General features: G+C 38.1%; 1 protein-coding gene across 1 annotated transcript in view; it reads right to left on the bottom strand.

Moving 5' to 3' along the window:
* Positions 1 to 5640: 5640 nt before the first annotated feature.
* Positions 5641 to 13996, bottom strand: part of actn3b (actinin alpha 3b) — a 67474-nt gene continuing 59118 nt past the window's right edge. The window contains exons 15-21 of the mRNA XM_030161820.1: positions 12833 to 13015; positions 11388 to 11522; positions 10062 to 10241; positions 9812 to 9958; positions 9467 to 9532; positions 9006 to 9164; positions 5641 to 7425 (exon numbers count right to left, since the gene is read on the bottom strand). Of these exons, the coding sequence (XP_030017680.1) occupies positions 7267 to 7425; positions 9006 to 9164; positions 9467 to 9532; positions 9812 to 9958; positions 10062 to 10241; positions 11388 to 11522; positions 12833 to 13015 (1029 nt within the window). The 3' untranslated portion in view covers positions 5641 to 7266. The remainder of the gene's footprint in view (positions 7426 to 9005; positions 9165 to 9466; positions 9533 to 9811; positions 9959 to 10061; positions 10242 to 11387; positions 11523 to 12832; positions 13016 to 13996) is intronic.

Raw genomic sequence — 13996 nt, 5'->3', positions numbered from 1 at the left:
TGTGTGTGTGTGTGTGTGTGTGTGTGTGTGTGCGCGGGTGAGTGGGTGGGTGTGGGTGGGGGGCGGTACTGATTTTTAAACTGATATGTAAAGCACTTTGTGCTACAGTTTTTAATGTATGAAAAGTGCTATATAAATAAAGATTATTATTATTATTATTATTATGAATTATGCAAATTACGATCAATAATGAATCGGCTGCGTCCGGTGCATTTTGAATCTAATTAGCAATCGGTCGGATGTTACCGAGCGGTTTACTGCAGGATTCTTCAAATATAAAAACGACGCGAAATACTGAAAAATGGCCAAATTCTGTGGCACTTTTAAGGCTTATTAGCCCCTTAACTGTCTGGCACTTAAAGAGTTAAACAGATGATTTACAATACTGATTTAAAAATAATAAATAAAATAATGTATAAGTAGTTAATAGTAAAAAATTTAAAATTTGTATAATAGTTATTTTATTCAATTGTGTCATTATTAGAGCTGATCAGTATAAACTTTACCAATAAATAGAATAATAATGAATAATGATAATAAAGTAGATTGCTTGTATAAATGTTACCTTCAAACCAGGTCAAGGTCTGGATGGTAACACATCTGCATCATTTTGAACCAGGAAAAACCCAGTCACTTGTTGATAGATGTGCAGTGTACCCATATGCCCAGTAGGGTGCAGCATTTTCCTTCTCAAACATTAAACTCCTCAGTGCCATTACTCTACTTTCTAACGTCACCAAAATAACACTTCCAGACAAAAACAGTCTGAGTGTGATTCATAGAACATGTACATCCTTCACATTTTCAGTTCTCTAAGCAAAAATATGACAGACGTTTTATTTATGACTCATTTACTATCAGTTTTGAACCAAATAGGAAATGAAGTACTGTTAACTGCATCCTTTCATTCACCAGTACTGGTTCCTTCAAACACTTGAATTACAAAGCACAAAAGCTAATGCAAAAAGCAAAATCTGGAGCACCTTTATGAAGTAGATATGTTGAGGAAAACAGGCATGTGTTCAGTATATTCATAGTCCTCTCTCATGGAGGCAGATCAGGGTTTTTTTTCCTGTTTCTCATCAATACTTTAGTGATTAGACTATTTAGATGACAGCCAATACAGGCCTATCTTAGATCTATTTAGCTGACTAATGCAGAAAAAAGTTTCCTATTTTATAAAACAGCTTCTAATTATTTAATTTCGTTCTGTTTTTGTTTTTTTTTTCATTTATAGTTATTCATAATACATGAAGTGACTTCAGGGTTTTTCTTCTAAGGTATAGATTACAACATCTGAACCATTTTGGGGATGTCAAAATTAGCCATATTAATTGAAAAGAATGTATTAAAAGTGACAATGTCTTTTCTGTTTCTAAGGGTTGTAGTTTGGTATCTTAAATGACTTTTGCCTATGACATTTTAAAATTTTTTCAAACTACAGTTGGATTTAATATGACAATAATAGTAATAATTTTCCAAGTTTAGATGAAATTTTTATTAAAAAAGCTGTTTTTGCCTCACTTGTGTGCCTCAGCTTAATGTAAGGAAAATGCTGGAACACAGAGCGGCACCTGAGCCCAACAACCATGAAAGTTATTATTTAGTGTTTTAGAAAATCTTTAACAAGGACAACTCCTCACATTCTACTTCATCCCGTTGTACTACAAACATTCAGCAGACTTGCATACTAACACATACTTTAGTCTGTGGTTTTAAGGCCGTTTCAGCTACAATTCTTCAGCTACAAAGGCTGGAATTTTAACCCTATTACCCGGTTTAATCATACAATTTAAACAGTTTCAAGCTGGAGTGGATGGGAGGGGCTTTACATTTCTTTAAATCACTTGTTCACATCTCCACATTGCTATAAGGTACCAAACTGGAATTTTAACCATGTGACCCCTTTAAACCAAGAATAAAGCAGCTTTAACTTTAAGGATAAAGGAGGAGATTTAAATACTAATAATCTGCCTGTTATTAAAGCTGCGGGAGACTTTCGTCACAAATTTTTCATCAGATCTGTAAAACCTCAGTCATATCCTCAGTATCACGAATCCTTAAGTCTTTCTGTGATTACTCACCTGAATCTCTTGCATCATGGTGAACAATTTTGAAGTGCCATCCACCATAAACAAACCATGTGTTTACAATCAGGGCCGGGAGGTAACTCGGGCATCTTCGGAATTTTGCCGTGACGTGCATTGTGGGAAGCGGAGGTTCGCGCAGCCTCCTGGCAGTGGTAGAGGCAGTACAACCATATGATTTCATATGATGCAACAAACATGACGTGGAAACGGCTGAAACGCGGAAACGGCTGAAGGGAAGCTGAGCTCCAGCCGTTTCCGTGTTGTGTTTGTTGCCGCTACCGCTGCCAGGCGGCTGCGCGAACCTCTGCTTCCCACAGTGCATGTCGTGACAAAATTCCAAAGATGCCTGAGTTACCTACTGGCTCTGATTGTAAACACGTGGCTTGTTTATGGTGGAGTACACTTCGAAATTGTTCACCGTGTTGAAAGAGATTCAGGTGAGTAATCACAGAAAGACTTACAGATTCATGATACTGAGGATATGACTGAGATTTTACAGATCTGATGAAAAATTGGTGACAAAAGTCTCCTGCACCTTTAAATGTTTGTGTATTTGTAGATCCACTGTGATCTGGAAGTTTTAATGTGCATGTGTAAATGATAAACTGAGAAATAATGTTGTGAAAATTGCACTTATTTTTCTTAAGAAGTTTTATGATGCTGGAGTTTGTTTGTTACTGACATAAAAATTACTTGGTAAATCATGGCATTTATTATTTTACATATGATAATTGATGTAATAGATTACAACTGGTACTGATGATATCCTGGACTGCATCATTGTTAATACGGGGGGGGGGGGGGGTCCGTCACCAGTGGCTGTTTGGGTCTTTATGGGTTTAAAAAAAAACAGAGGTCATGCCAAAGATGTTGTAACTGACTTACCTGCAGTCCTGACAGGGTGAGGGATGATGACTTTCCCTGCTTTTGAATCCGGTTTATAAATGAAAATGTGCAGTTAAAGCGGTACAAGAGTGTTCTTTGTGGAGTTTGTATGTTCTCCCTGTGTCTGCGTGGGTTCAGTCCAGGTTTATAGGTCAAACGAAATCACCCACAGGTGTGAACATGACAGTTAATGGGTGTTCATCCATATGTGTCAGCTCTGAAATGAACTACACGTCCAGGATATACCCAGCTTCCACCCATAGGTGGCCAGCATAGACAACAGCACCCTGTGACGCTTTCAGGAGTTAAGAGATTCTGAAAATGAGTGAAGATGGACAACATTTATTTTCCTCATATGGAAATGTGGTCCAAGCTGATTGTAAATAAGACATTTTTTTTGGCACAGAGAACTGAAAATATCAATGATGTTCTCTTTTATTCCTAAAAGAGTAATTTTGGTAGAGTTAAAAATAATAATAAAAATAATAGATTGGTAGCATTGAGAAGTTTAATTTCTGAAAGGGGAAATGATGCACCCTGTTGGTCATATGGATGCATTACATATCTGTCAACAGATTTTTTTTTTTTTTCTGGCTCAAAATGAGGCAGATGCGAACCCCTACAGGACTGAGAGGTTCAGTATGTGAATGAATGAATGAATGAATTAAAACCAGATAACAAAAACTTTACATAAAGATGTTAAAAGACAAATGAAAGCAGAGAAACACAAAGGGCTGGGCTGTCAAACTCATAGTTCAGGTTCTACATTCAGCCCAATTTGATCTCATGTGGGTCAGACTGGTAAAATAATAACAGTAAAAAAAGTATAATTACATCATGAAAATGTTTACATCTACAAAGTTTCTTTAAACATCTGATTAACATAAACAACTTTAAATGTCTTAAGAAAAATAAGTGCAATTTTAACAATGTTATGTCAGTTTATCGTTCCCAAATGTGCATCAGAACTTACAGATCACAGAGGATCTACAATGACACAAAACATTTAAGAGCAGACAGAATATTGGTCAAATTACACTGACTTCTCTGTAGATATTTCAGGTTCATATTTGTTCAAGTTATTCACTTTTTTTTTTTTGAAAGAATAGTTTGTAAATGTAAACAATTTCATGTAATTTTTTTTACACTAAAGAGAAACATTTGGAGTCGTCATTATTTATAGGTTATTATGATAGTATTTTACAAGTTTGACCCATTTCAGATTGAATTGGTCTGGATGTGGAACCTGAACTAAAATGATTTTGACACCACTGATTAATATCTTCAGTGTAATTTTTGCATTTCAGATTCATCCCACAGACCGGACCGGACCCTTTGGTGGGCCGGTTTTGTATGTTTGACACCTGTGACTTAGACAGTTGCTCCAGATTTTCTGTGATGCTCCTTTTATTTCCTGAGCACCTTCTGATCTTCATTTACCCACAATCCCATGCCTTCCTTGTGCAGGACCTCCCACTGTGACCTGACCTCAACCTGAGGATGGGCTGTCGGTGTCGGACCCACTGAGGAGACGAGGAGCGCTGGATTTGCGTGGACCCTGACATGTGACCTCCCACAGTCCAGGTGTGTGTCCACTACATCCAGTTTCATTGTCTGAGGTCAGTGGTGTCTACAGTTTAAAGTTTTTCTGAGTGTGGAGAATACCCATTTAGAAAAATATCTTTATTAGTGTGACCATAGCACTAAACTTCATCTGTACAAAAGTGTAAACTGTTTGTCTGCTCTAAAGGTGGGGAACAGCATAGACTTTTACAATTAATATCATAGAACACTGAATTAGATCTGGAACCATGTGGTCAACCAGTACCGTACTTATGCCACGTTTTTACTACGTGGTACCGACTCGACTCGACTCAGGTACCAGGTACTATTCCTGGAGACCGTTTCCATTACAGGATACTACCCGCTTTAGAGTACCTGGACGTCATAGCGTAACTTCTTCTTGACATCTACTCAGAGTTGCTGATAAACTCGCTCGTTGCGTGTTGTCCCGTCAAGCTCACACTGAATCTTTTCATTAGCCAAGGACAGAAGTGTTTGAACCTCCTCGACCGACTACATTGTCATTTTGCGGGCCGTTACCATGGATTAATCTACCGGTATATTTACTGTTAACTTCCAAACCTGTTTTTTTTTTTAAATGTCGTGTTGAAACTCAAGCTATCGCATCCCTTTTATCATGATGGGATAATATTGTGACTCACTGACCCACTTCGTTACTGTTGTACTTTGATACTGCCCTGTCTGTACTTGTTGACATTTGTTGCTTCTTCAGGCTTTGCATTTTTGTTTTGTTTTTTGTTAAAAAATGTAAAATCTGTCAAAAATAAAGTATAAAAAAAAAAAGGCGTGTCATGCATTGATGACAGAGACAACTCTGACCAATCAGTGGTCTGCAGTGTTTGCAGGTCACATTTTAGTATCTCTTCAACCTCAGCAAAGCAATTACTAAAAAACTAGTACCGGGTACCAGAATCCAGGTTCTTTTACGTAATGGAAACGCAAAAAGGCCGAGTCGAGTTGAGCCAGTACCATGTAGTGGAAACACGGCAGTAGACACTGAAGCTTTATCCTTTTCCTTTGACTTACCACCTGTTTGTATAGCACTTACAGAAATAAAAAAACAACACAAACAACTGCTGTATAGTAATATAATTTCCCTTTTTTATTCCAAGTTGTGGTTTGTAAAATTTTGTTGTGAAAGAGAGTTGGCATGGGTGATGATGGGCAGAGTGAGTTGAAGATGAGGGGAGGAGGAGAATGGGGACTTAGTTTCCTTTTCTTTTTTTCTTTTTTTTTTTTTTTAATAAATGGGACCAGAACCCTATTTCCTTCTTTACCTGACATAGGCCTGCTATGGTCCCACGTACAGTTTTCAATTCTTATCGTCATAACTTTCCTGATGCCCTGTGGTTTCTCACTGCTCAACACCTCTCTCTGTTCATGTCCCGAAACATTTGAGTTTTTGTTTTTTGTTTTTGTTTTAAAATCAAAAAAAAAAGTGTTTGGAGAGTGAGGAGAGAAGTGTGTGGGATCGTTCTGTCTGGCCTTAACAGTTCGTCTTTCTGTCTTCCTTCCTGAGTCCCGAACCTGCTGGTCGATGCTAGAATGGGTCGACCACAGGAGCAGACTTACACTGTTCTGTTAGCTGCTACGGCTAAAGCTAAGACAAACAGCTACTACTACGGCTAATTGGGTTAGCTCTGTGGCTGTATTTGACTAAATACTAAGACAGTACAGAGTAAATTCTTCACTATAATGTGTGTTGTGCTGCTTTATAAACATATACTAGTGTTAAACAGAGACGCTAATCAGAGTTTGCCTTCAATGCTCATATTTGAGCGTCTGGATCCCCCCGTGGGCGACCCATTCTAGCATCAACTCCAACAGCCATGGCCCTCTTGTTTTCTTCATTTACCCAGAATCCTTTGCTCTGTACTGCTCTCTCTGTTTGTGTTAATATTCAGCGCTCTCTCATTCATCCTCCATTTGAACCTGAGCTTCAGAAGGCTTTAAGATCTCCAGGTTTAAATCTGCATAGTGCTGAACTTAAGTGTTTACAGTGCGCTGACGTTCCTCCTTTCGTACACTTGAATTTTCTGGTAGTCTGTCTTTATAACATTATAGCACCTGACTCTGCTTACTGCACGGTTTGGATGGGTTTTTGTATTTTTAAGGAAGAGTCACGTAAGACTCACAAAGACAGCATTCCTAAACTTCAATACTGCATGCATCTACACAAATACACAACCAAGCCAACTGACCAACCAGCTTTTTTTATCACGTTTTCTTCTTTAATTACCCTTCTACAAAAAGTATGTTATCCGATAGAGGATTGGAGAGCAGGAGGCTTTGCTCAAAAGAACTTCTAGTAAGAGCTCCTTTGTTTTCCTTCGTGACCTCCTTTCGTCTGATCACCCCTTAGGCAGGCATATGTACGTTACTTACATAAGTTCAAGGCAATACCTGGTATCTTCTTGGTTTTAAGGCGTTAACAGGAACAAGAGAGAGCTGTCCAGTCCAAACTAAACCTCTAAGATTTGAGCAAAGCCTTCTACTCTCCCCTCTCAGGCAGTGTTTGTGGGCTTAAGTAGGGATAGGAAGAGAAGGGAGATGGGAAAGAAAGATAAGATTTGAAAGAGGAAAAAATGATAAGAACAAAGCATGTAGAAGGACAGTGGAAGGGTTTAAATGGATCTCTCCACACAGGAGAAATAGGGGGGGAAGCTGGGAGGAAGGGACGAGAGGTGGAGATCAGAAGCGGCTGGGCTTATAAGTCGCTCTCTCCATAGAGGGCGCTGGAGAAGGAGATGTAGTCCAGGGCGCCGGGGGGGCTCTCGGGTCCGATGTACCTGGTCATGCGGCTGATGCAGTATTCGGCCTGTTCTGGCGGCAGCTCCCTGCGCAGCTCCTCCACTGTGATATAACTCTGCAGAAAACAGGAGGAGGTAACATGGGGTTTACAGTAGAAAGGCAGGAGGTGTCTGCAGAGTCTGAACTGCGTAGGAACACTCTAATCTGGTGGCCTTTTGGGTTGCCGTCCTCTTGTCTGTAATTAAAATGACATTTGCTAGTGGCAGCGGCTGATGTTTACCTGTTGTCGTACAAAATGTTCCGTCTCTAATGACATGGTTTCATGAGTGATAACAGGAATCTGAGAGCAGCAAGACCAGGGGTGTCAAAACCGGCCCTCCAAAGGGTTCAATCTGGCCCAGATACATTTGCAAAGTACAGAAGTTACACAGAACACTTTGACAGTCGAGAGTCACCGAGTCTTTATAAGTTATGTCGACCATAAAGTTAAACGCTAAATCCTCCTGAGATTCAGGAAAGTAAAAATTTTGGCATTTTTACATTAAATAATTGTCGTGATTGGAAACCACACAATGCAACAGTTTAGAAATGTTTTGTGTCTTTGTAGATCCACTGTGATCTGTGTATATTATAAGCAAATGCATAATATTGTTAAAAACTTGCATATCTTTTTTAGGAAATTTCAGGTTGTTCATGGATGTTCATGCTATTCACAATGTAATTTTCATTTTTTTTCCCACTAAAACAAAAAGGAAAAAAATGTAGTCATTATTTATAAGTTACCAGGCTACTATTTTATTTGTCCCGCCTACATGAGATCAAATTGGGCTGAATGTGGAACCTGAATGTAAATTAGTCTGACACCCATGAACTAGACTATACTAAGTAACTTATGTCTTATCTGACTCTTAACTGGTCTCTGTGTTAATTAAGTACGGACACTAAACAGTTCAGGTTCATGGATGTAAACTGTGAGTGAAGCCTGCTAACAGTTAGCATGTTAGGAGTTTGGGACAAAAAAAAAGGTAAACAAATAAAAATGATCAGTATCTGCATCATTCATTGGTCAAGTTGTTATCTTTATTGCATTGTATAAGCATTGGCTCAGAATTTTAGGACTAGGTTTTTGGTAAAATAAGTTGTGTGACTAACTCACATTCTGTTCTAGGATCAAATCATGGTGAGATGATTTTTTTTGTAAAAGGAACTGAAAAAACAAGTTTCCGCTTCAGCTTAGTGGTGGTAAGGTTGTCTTTAGCATTATGGTTTTCATTTTGGCGATGGCAATTACACTTAAAAATTTATACATTTATAAAAAAGTATAAACTTTTGTTTGTCAGAGGTTAGTTTCTGTAATAAACCAAACATCAATGGACAATTGATTCAATTCAGAGATTCAAAGATTTTTTGTTGTCAATTCACTAGATGCACAGGACATACAGCGATTTGAGATGCTGTTTCTCTCACCTTGTAATTAAAAAGAGGTAGAAAAAATAAAATAGAACAAGAATAATAAATAAGAGGAATAAAGAATAAACTACGATAGAATATAAAATGTATTTACAGTGGTGGTGTAATACAGTAACAGTTATGAGGTGAATACTGGATGGAAACAGCAGCAGATATTTGAACATATATGGAACATGTGTTATGGGTGAATGGGGCCATAATGTATCAGCTGTCATGTGAACTGACCTTGTCTGAAGCCAGAATCTTGAAGGATGCCATGACCTGTTCTGCGGTGTCAGTCTCAGCGGTCTCACGGGTCATGAAGTCAATGAAGGCCTGGAAGGTCACAACTCCTGTATTGTTGGGGTCCACCAGAGTCATGATGCGTGCAAACTCCACCTCACCCTGCCCCACAGGAAACGAGGGCATCATTATAAAATCATCACAAAAGAGGGATTAACATTGATTAATAAACATTAATGTACAGATATTTCAGGTTACTGTTAGTTAACATTGGTTAGTGCATTAGCTGATGCTAATTTAAGATAAATAATTCTATCTTAATTATCATGAAAACTATTAGTAAATAATTACTAGACACAGGAAAATGCTACTTAATGCTTCTTGTACCATTTATAAATACTGACTATTTAAAGCTAAAACAATTTCTTTTTGCTCATGCAGATAAAAAGCTTCTTTGCACTGACCAGATCGTAACCCATGGAGATAAGGCAGGCACGGAAGTCGTCTGGGTCCATCATGCCGTTTCTCTTCTGCAAAGGAAAACAGATCAGATTTAGAGTAGAATTAGATAATATCCAACAGACTGTTTTCAATATTATAACTTAGTGTAATCTAAAAAGACATGTCAGTAAACTGTTAAACATTTCAGATTGTGAATGGGAGACCTCAGCATGACCCCTAGCACCACCTGCTGTTGTGGAGAAAAGTCTAACTTCTGTCATGTAGGATGGATGTTTTTGTCCTTGAATGCACTAAGTATTGGGTCACAGAATATCTGTAAAATGTTTTTTGTTTGGTGAACGCCTCACCCTGTCGAAGTGGTTGAAGGAAGCTCTGAACTCATTGAGCTGTTCCTGGCTGATGCCCTTGGCGTCGCGGGTCAGGATCTGGTTCTCAACCTCGTTGATGGTTCTGGCAATGGTGGTGAGCAACTGCTCCCAGCCCACACGGATGTGCTGGGAGGAAAAGAAACGACAAGTCAGAAGTAAGAAAAACATAATCACTACTGAACATGTTAAAGGGAACTCCAGACAGATGTGACGGTCCTCTGCTCTGCACCTCCATGGTGTAGTTGGTGTGCTTATTGTCAAAGATGAGGGACTCCTGGCTGAGCTGGTGGTCTCCCTCCAGCTTGTCAATGTTGGATTTGTAGTTAATGATGTTCTGTTCATATTGCTTTAGGCTGTTCATCTGTTCCTCCAGGGATCCGGCGATGTCCACGGACACATGGCTAATCTCCTGGAGGTGTGAACACAGACAAACAGAAGTTCCATCAAAGACAGATTCATCACTGCCAATTCAATATTCAGCACAATCTGATTATGGGAGCGCTCTACAGCCGCGGAAAAAATGACTAGACCATCAAAAGTCATCAGAAACAATGGTTATGTAATCCAGTACTAACTCCTGTGTGTATCATGTGACTAAAACAGACAGAAAAGAAAACATGGAATGTGTAAAAGCACTGTTTTTGTCAGTACAATGCCATAGATATTGATGGAAGAACTGAAGTGATTTTGGTTATTATCAAGAAAACATGGAAAATGGATAGATATCAGCTCTGAAATTAAACTACTATGAACTATTTTTATTGTTATCATTATATTTGTCCAAACTAATGCACCTTTAGTTGTACCAGGCATTAAAATGAACAAGAAATTAAAAAAAAACAACAGTGGTCTAATAATTTTTTTGGCGACTGTAGGTTAACTATCTACATCTACACTGTGAATTATTGATGCTGAGGGAAAATAACGTTTCAGTTTAAATTGTTCTAACCATCTTCTTGTGGGTGGACGTATGTCCTCAATTACATGTAATCGCAAATTGTATGAAACTCCTTAATGAATACAAAGTGATGTCGCAGATGTACCATTCTGCACACCTGGACATGATCTGATGCAACATGAGAACATATCTGAATGATCTGACATGGACTGAAACAGGACAATACCCACGCTAACTCAACCCTCTTATGATGGGATACTACTGTTACTGACCCACGTCTGTACCGTTGTACTTTAAGTTTTGGTACTGCCCTGTCTGTGCTTGTTGACGTCTGTTGCTTCTTATGTCTTTGCATTTTCATTTTATTGTCTGTTAAAAAATGTAAAATCTATGAAAAATTAAGTATTAAAAAGAAACAGTTTTGGTGTTGCGATACCTGATTTTAAACAATAGTATTAATCTAATGAACCTCCTGATCCCTAGATAACCCAGCTGGAGTCTATCTTTAGCCACTTGACTTTTCAACTCCAGCATGAGAGTTTGTATTAAAAGGCCACAAATTTAAAAAAAAACTACCATATTCTTACAGCATTGTCATGTTTTGAATAATCAAATTGAATGAGGTTCTTCTAAAACACCGCTCTGGTAGGACTGTACCTCCATCTTAGTTTGAATCCAGGGTCCGATGATGTTGGCCTGGGCAGCAAACTGGCGCCTCAGCCTCTCGTTGGCCTGCTGTCTGGCCACCTCCTCCTGGAGCATTTGGTCTCTGAGGGGCACAAGGTGCTTCACCTGCAAACAACATGAGTTCACTGTAGAGTGCAGACTGGAAATGGGACTTAATTTGATCCAAGCAACCACTATGTAAGTGTGCATGTCTATGAAAGTTATTATTATTGCACTGATCTGATTCTGTAGTCTGCAAAAAAATAAATATTTGCAGTCATTTGAATAAAGAGTCAACAGTTATAGCATCACTTTTGGACTCTTCAGAGAGTCCAAAAGTGATGCTATAACTGGAAGTAACGTTGCTTGTTTTGTGATTTGATAAATTGAATTAGATTTCTTACACATCTGTGAACAAAGATTAATTAGTGTTACTGTTCTGTATCATTTCTTAAAGATAAAATGAGCAGGTTTTTGGGGCCAAATGCGAATATACCTATAATTTGTAACTTAAATTATAAAACTTCAAGTTTGTAATATAGAGAATATGAGAAAAACTCCACATTATAACTGCCTTATTATTTTCAATTAACAGATCATAATAAACCTAATAAAAAAATAAAATAAATAAAAAAAAAACAACTTTCCAAAAAGCACCTTTCCTGATGTCTCTGATTCCTGTATAGAGGATTCTCACTTGGTCCCAACTGCCTCAATAATTGTATTTCCAGTATTTTCTAATGTTATGTAGAATTATGCACACTTTGATCTATCACATTAGAAAACGTTTATAGAAAGGCCAACATTTGCAACATCGGAATTTTAACACACACAAAAAAAAATGTTTTACGTGAACTTTTTTACTAGTGAGTTCTGATGTAAACAGTTTTTCAGAGAAGTGGTTTTGGTCGCTGGTGGATGTTTGGGTCTTTATGGGTTAAAGAAACTTTCCAGTCATTTAGCTTGAATAAAAAGAGAAAACAGTTCTGGAAATGGAAGTTAAAGTCCAAGAATTTTTCCTGTTTTCAGTGTGTTCAGCGTTTTACTAACTAGCTGTTCACCCATTCCCACAGAAACCGTTCTATTTTTAACCCCGGTGCTCAGATGTGTGTCACACTGATGCAGCATTGACAGACTGTCTTCTGCATTTATTTTGATTTCCCCTGAGAGTTTGCAGGCTGCAGGATCCAGTGTCAGCGCAGATGTACTGTACTATTTCTGCCCTGTCACTGTGGATGCACTGTACTTATTAGACCAAATACAGCGCAGTGTTTCACTTAGGCTGACATTTATCTGTTTACGTAACATCTGTTTATTCAAACCAGGATTAAAGGGGAATCCAACAGGTGGTTCCTCTCACTGTTAAATCTTCTGTTCAATACTTGTGTTCCTTCTAAATCACACGTGATGACTGCTGTGTGTTCGACTGCACTCACAGTGTCCCACTTAGTGCTGATGTCCTGGGGCGAGAGGTTGGTGTAGGGGTTGATTCCAGACAGCTTGATGCCGTAGGTCTGGGCGATCTTCAGGATCTCATTATGGATTCCCAGAGTGGCCATGCGCTCCTTGTCGGCCTCGGGCAGAGTGGCCTTGAACTGGTCATGAGCTGTGATCAAGCTCTGCACACGAGACACAGCGGCAGAACATTAGCAAATGTCGAACGCTGACGTGCACTTTTCACTGTTTCACACTTTTCTGTTTCAGTTTAGTCGTATCAGTCGATTGTGAACTAAACAGTACATACATGTGCATTACTTTGGTACAAACTGGACATCTACAGTCACGGAAAAAATGATTAGACAACTAGGGGTGTTAGAAAATATCGGTTCTGCAATATATCATGATATTTGATTTCACAATACTGTATCGATATTAAAAAGTACTGTATCGATATTTTTAGGTATTTATTCAAATGCAGGTATAGCGGAGGTTCATTTTTGTTTTTTTTTGGTTTTCTGTATTTATATCGTATTATTATTTAACACTTTTATTAAATAATGGTTATTTGAAGCATGCTAAAAGCACTTTTTACTGTCTGAGAGGCAGACTTTAGTTCCTTTGTTGGGATTGCACAAAAAATACTGTTCTGATGTTAGTTCTGAACTAATAGAATATGAACATTTGAACAGGATCTTAAACTGTAATGTCTGTAAAACAGAATTTCAGTTTGAACACAGGAACATTTTGTGATATAACATTAGATCCTGTTGTGATCAAATAAAAATGTGTTTAGTATTTGTGCAGATTTCTGGTGTTATTCAATTCTTCCAGGAAATAATCATTTAAAAAAAGAAACAAACAAAAAATTGCCTTTTTAACAGTATCATGATATATCGTGATATATCGTATCGTGATCCTAGTATTGTGATTTGTATCGTATCGCCAGATTCTTGCCAATACACAGCCCTATAGACCACCATGGAAAATGGCTAGATATCAGCTCTTAAATTAAATTTTAAATCTTAAATTTGTGCTTTCTGTAAGATATCAGAGTTGACATGGAAAAAATTATTAGATCATCAAAAACAATGGTTATGCAATCAAATACTAACTCCTGTGTGTATCATGTGACTAAAACAGACAGAAAAGAAAACATGGAA

The sequence above is a fragment of the Sphaeramia orbicularis genome, chromosome 18, assembly GCF_902148855.1.
Source record: "Sphaeramia orbicularis chromosome 18, fSphaOr1.1, whole genome shotgun sequence".
In the NCBI taxonomy this organism is placed as follows: Eukaryota; Metazoa; Chordata; class Actinopteri; order Kurtiformes; family Apogonidae; genus Sphaeramia; species Sphaeramia orbicularis.
Note: the sequence above shows the minus strand (reverse complement) of the source record. Positions and strands in the feature narration are given on the sequence as shown.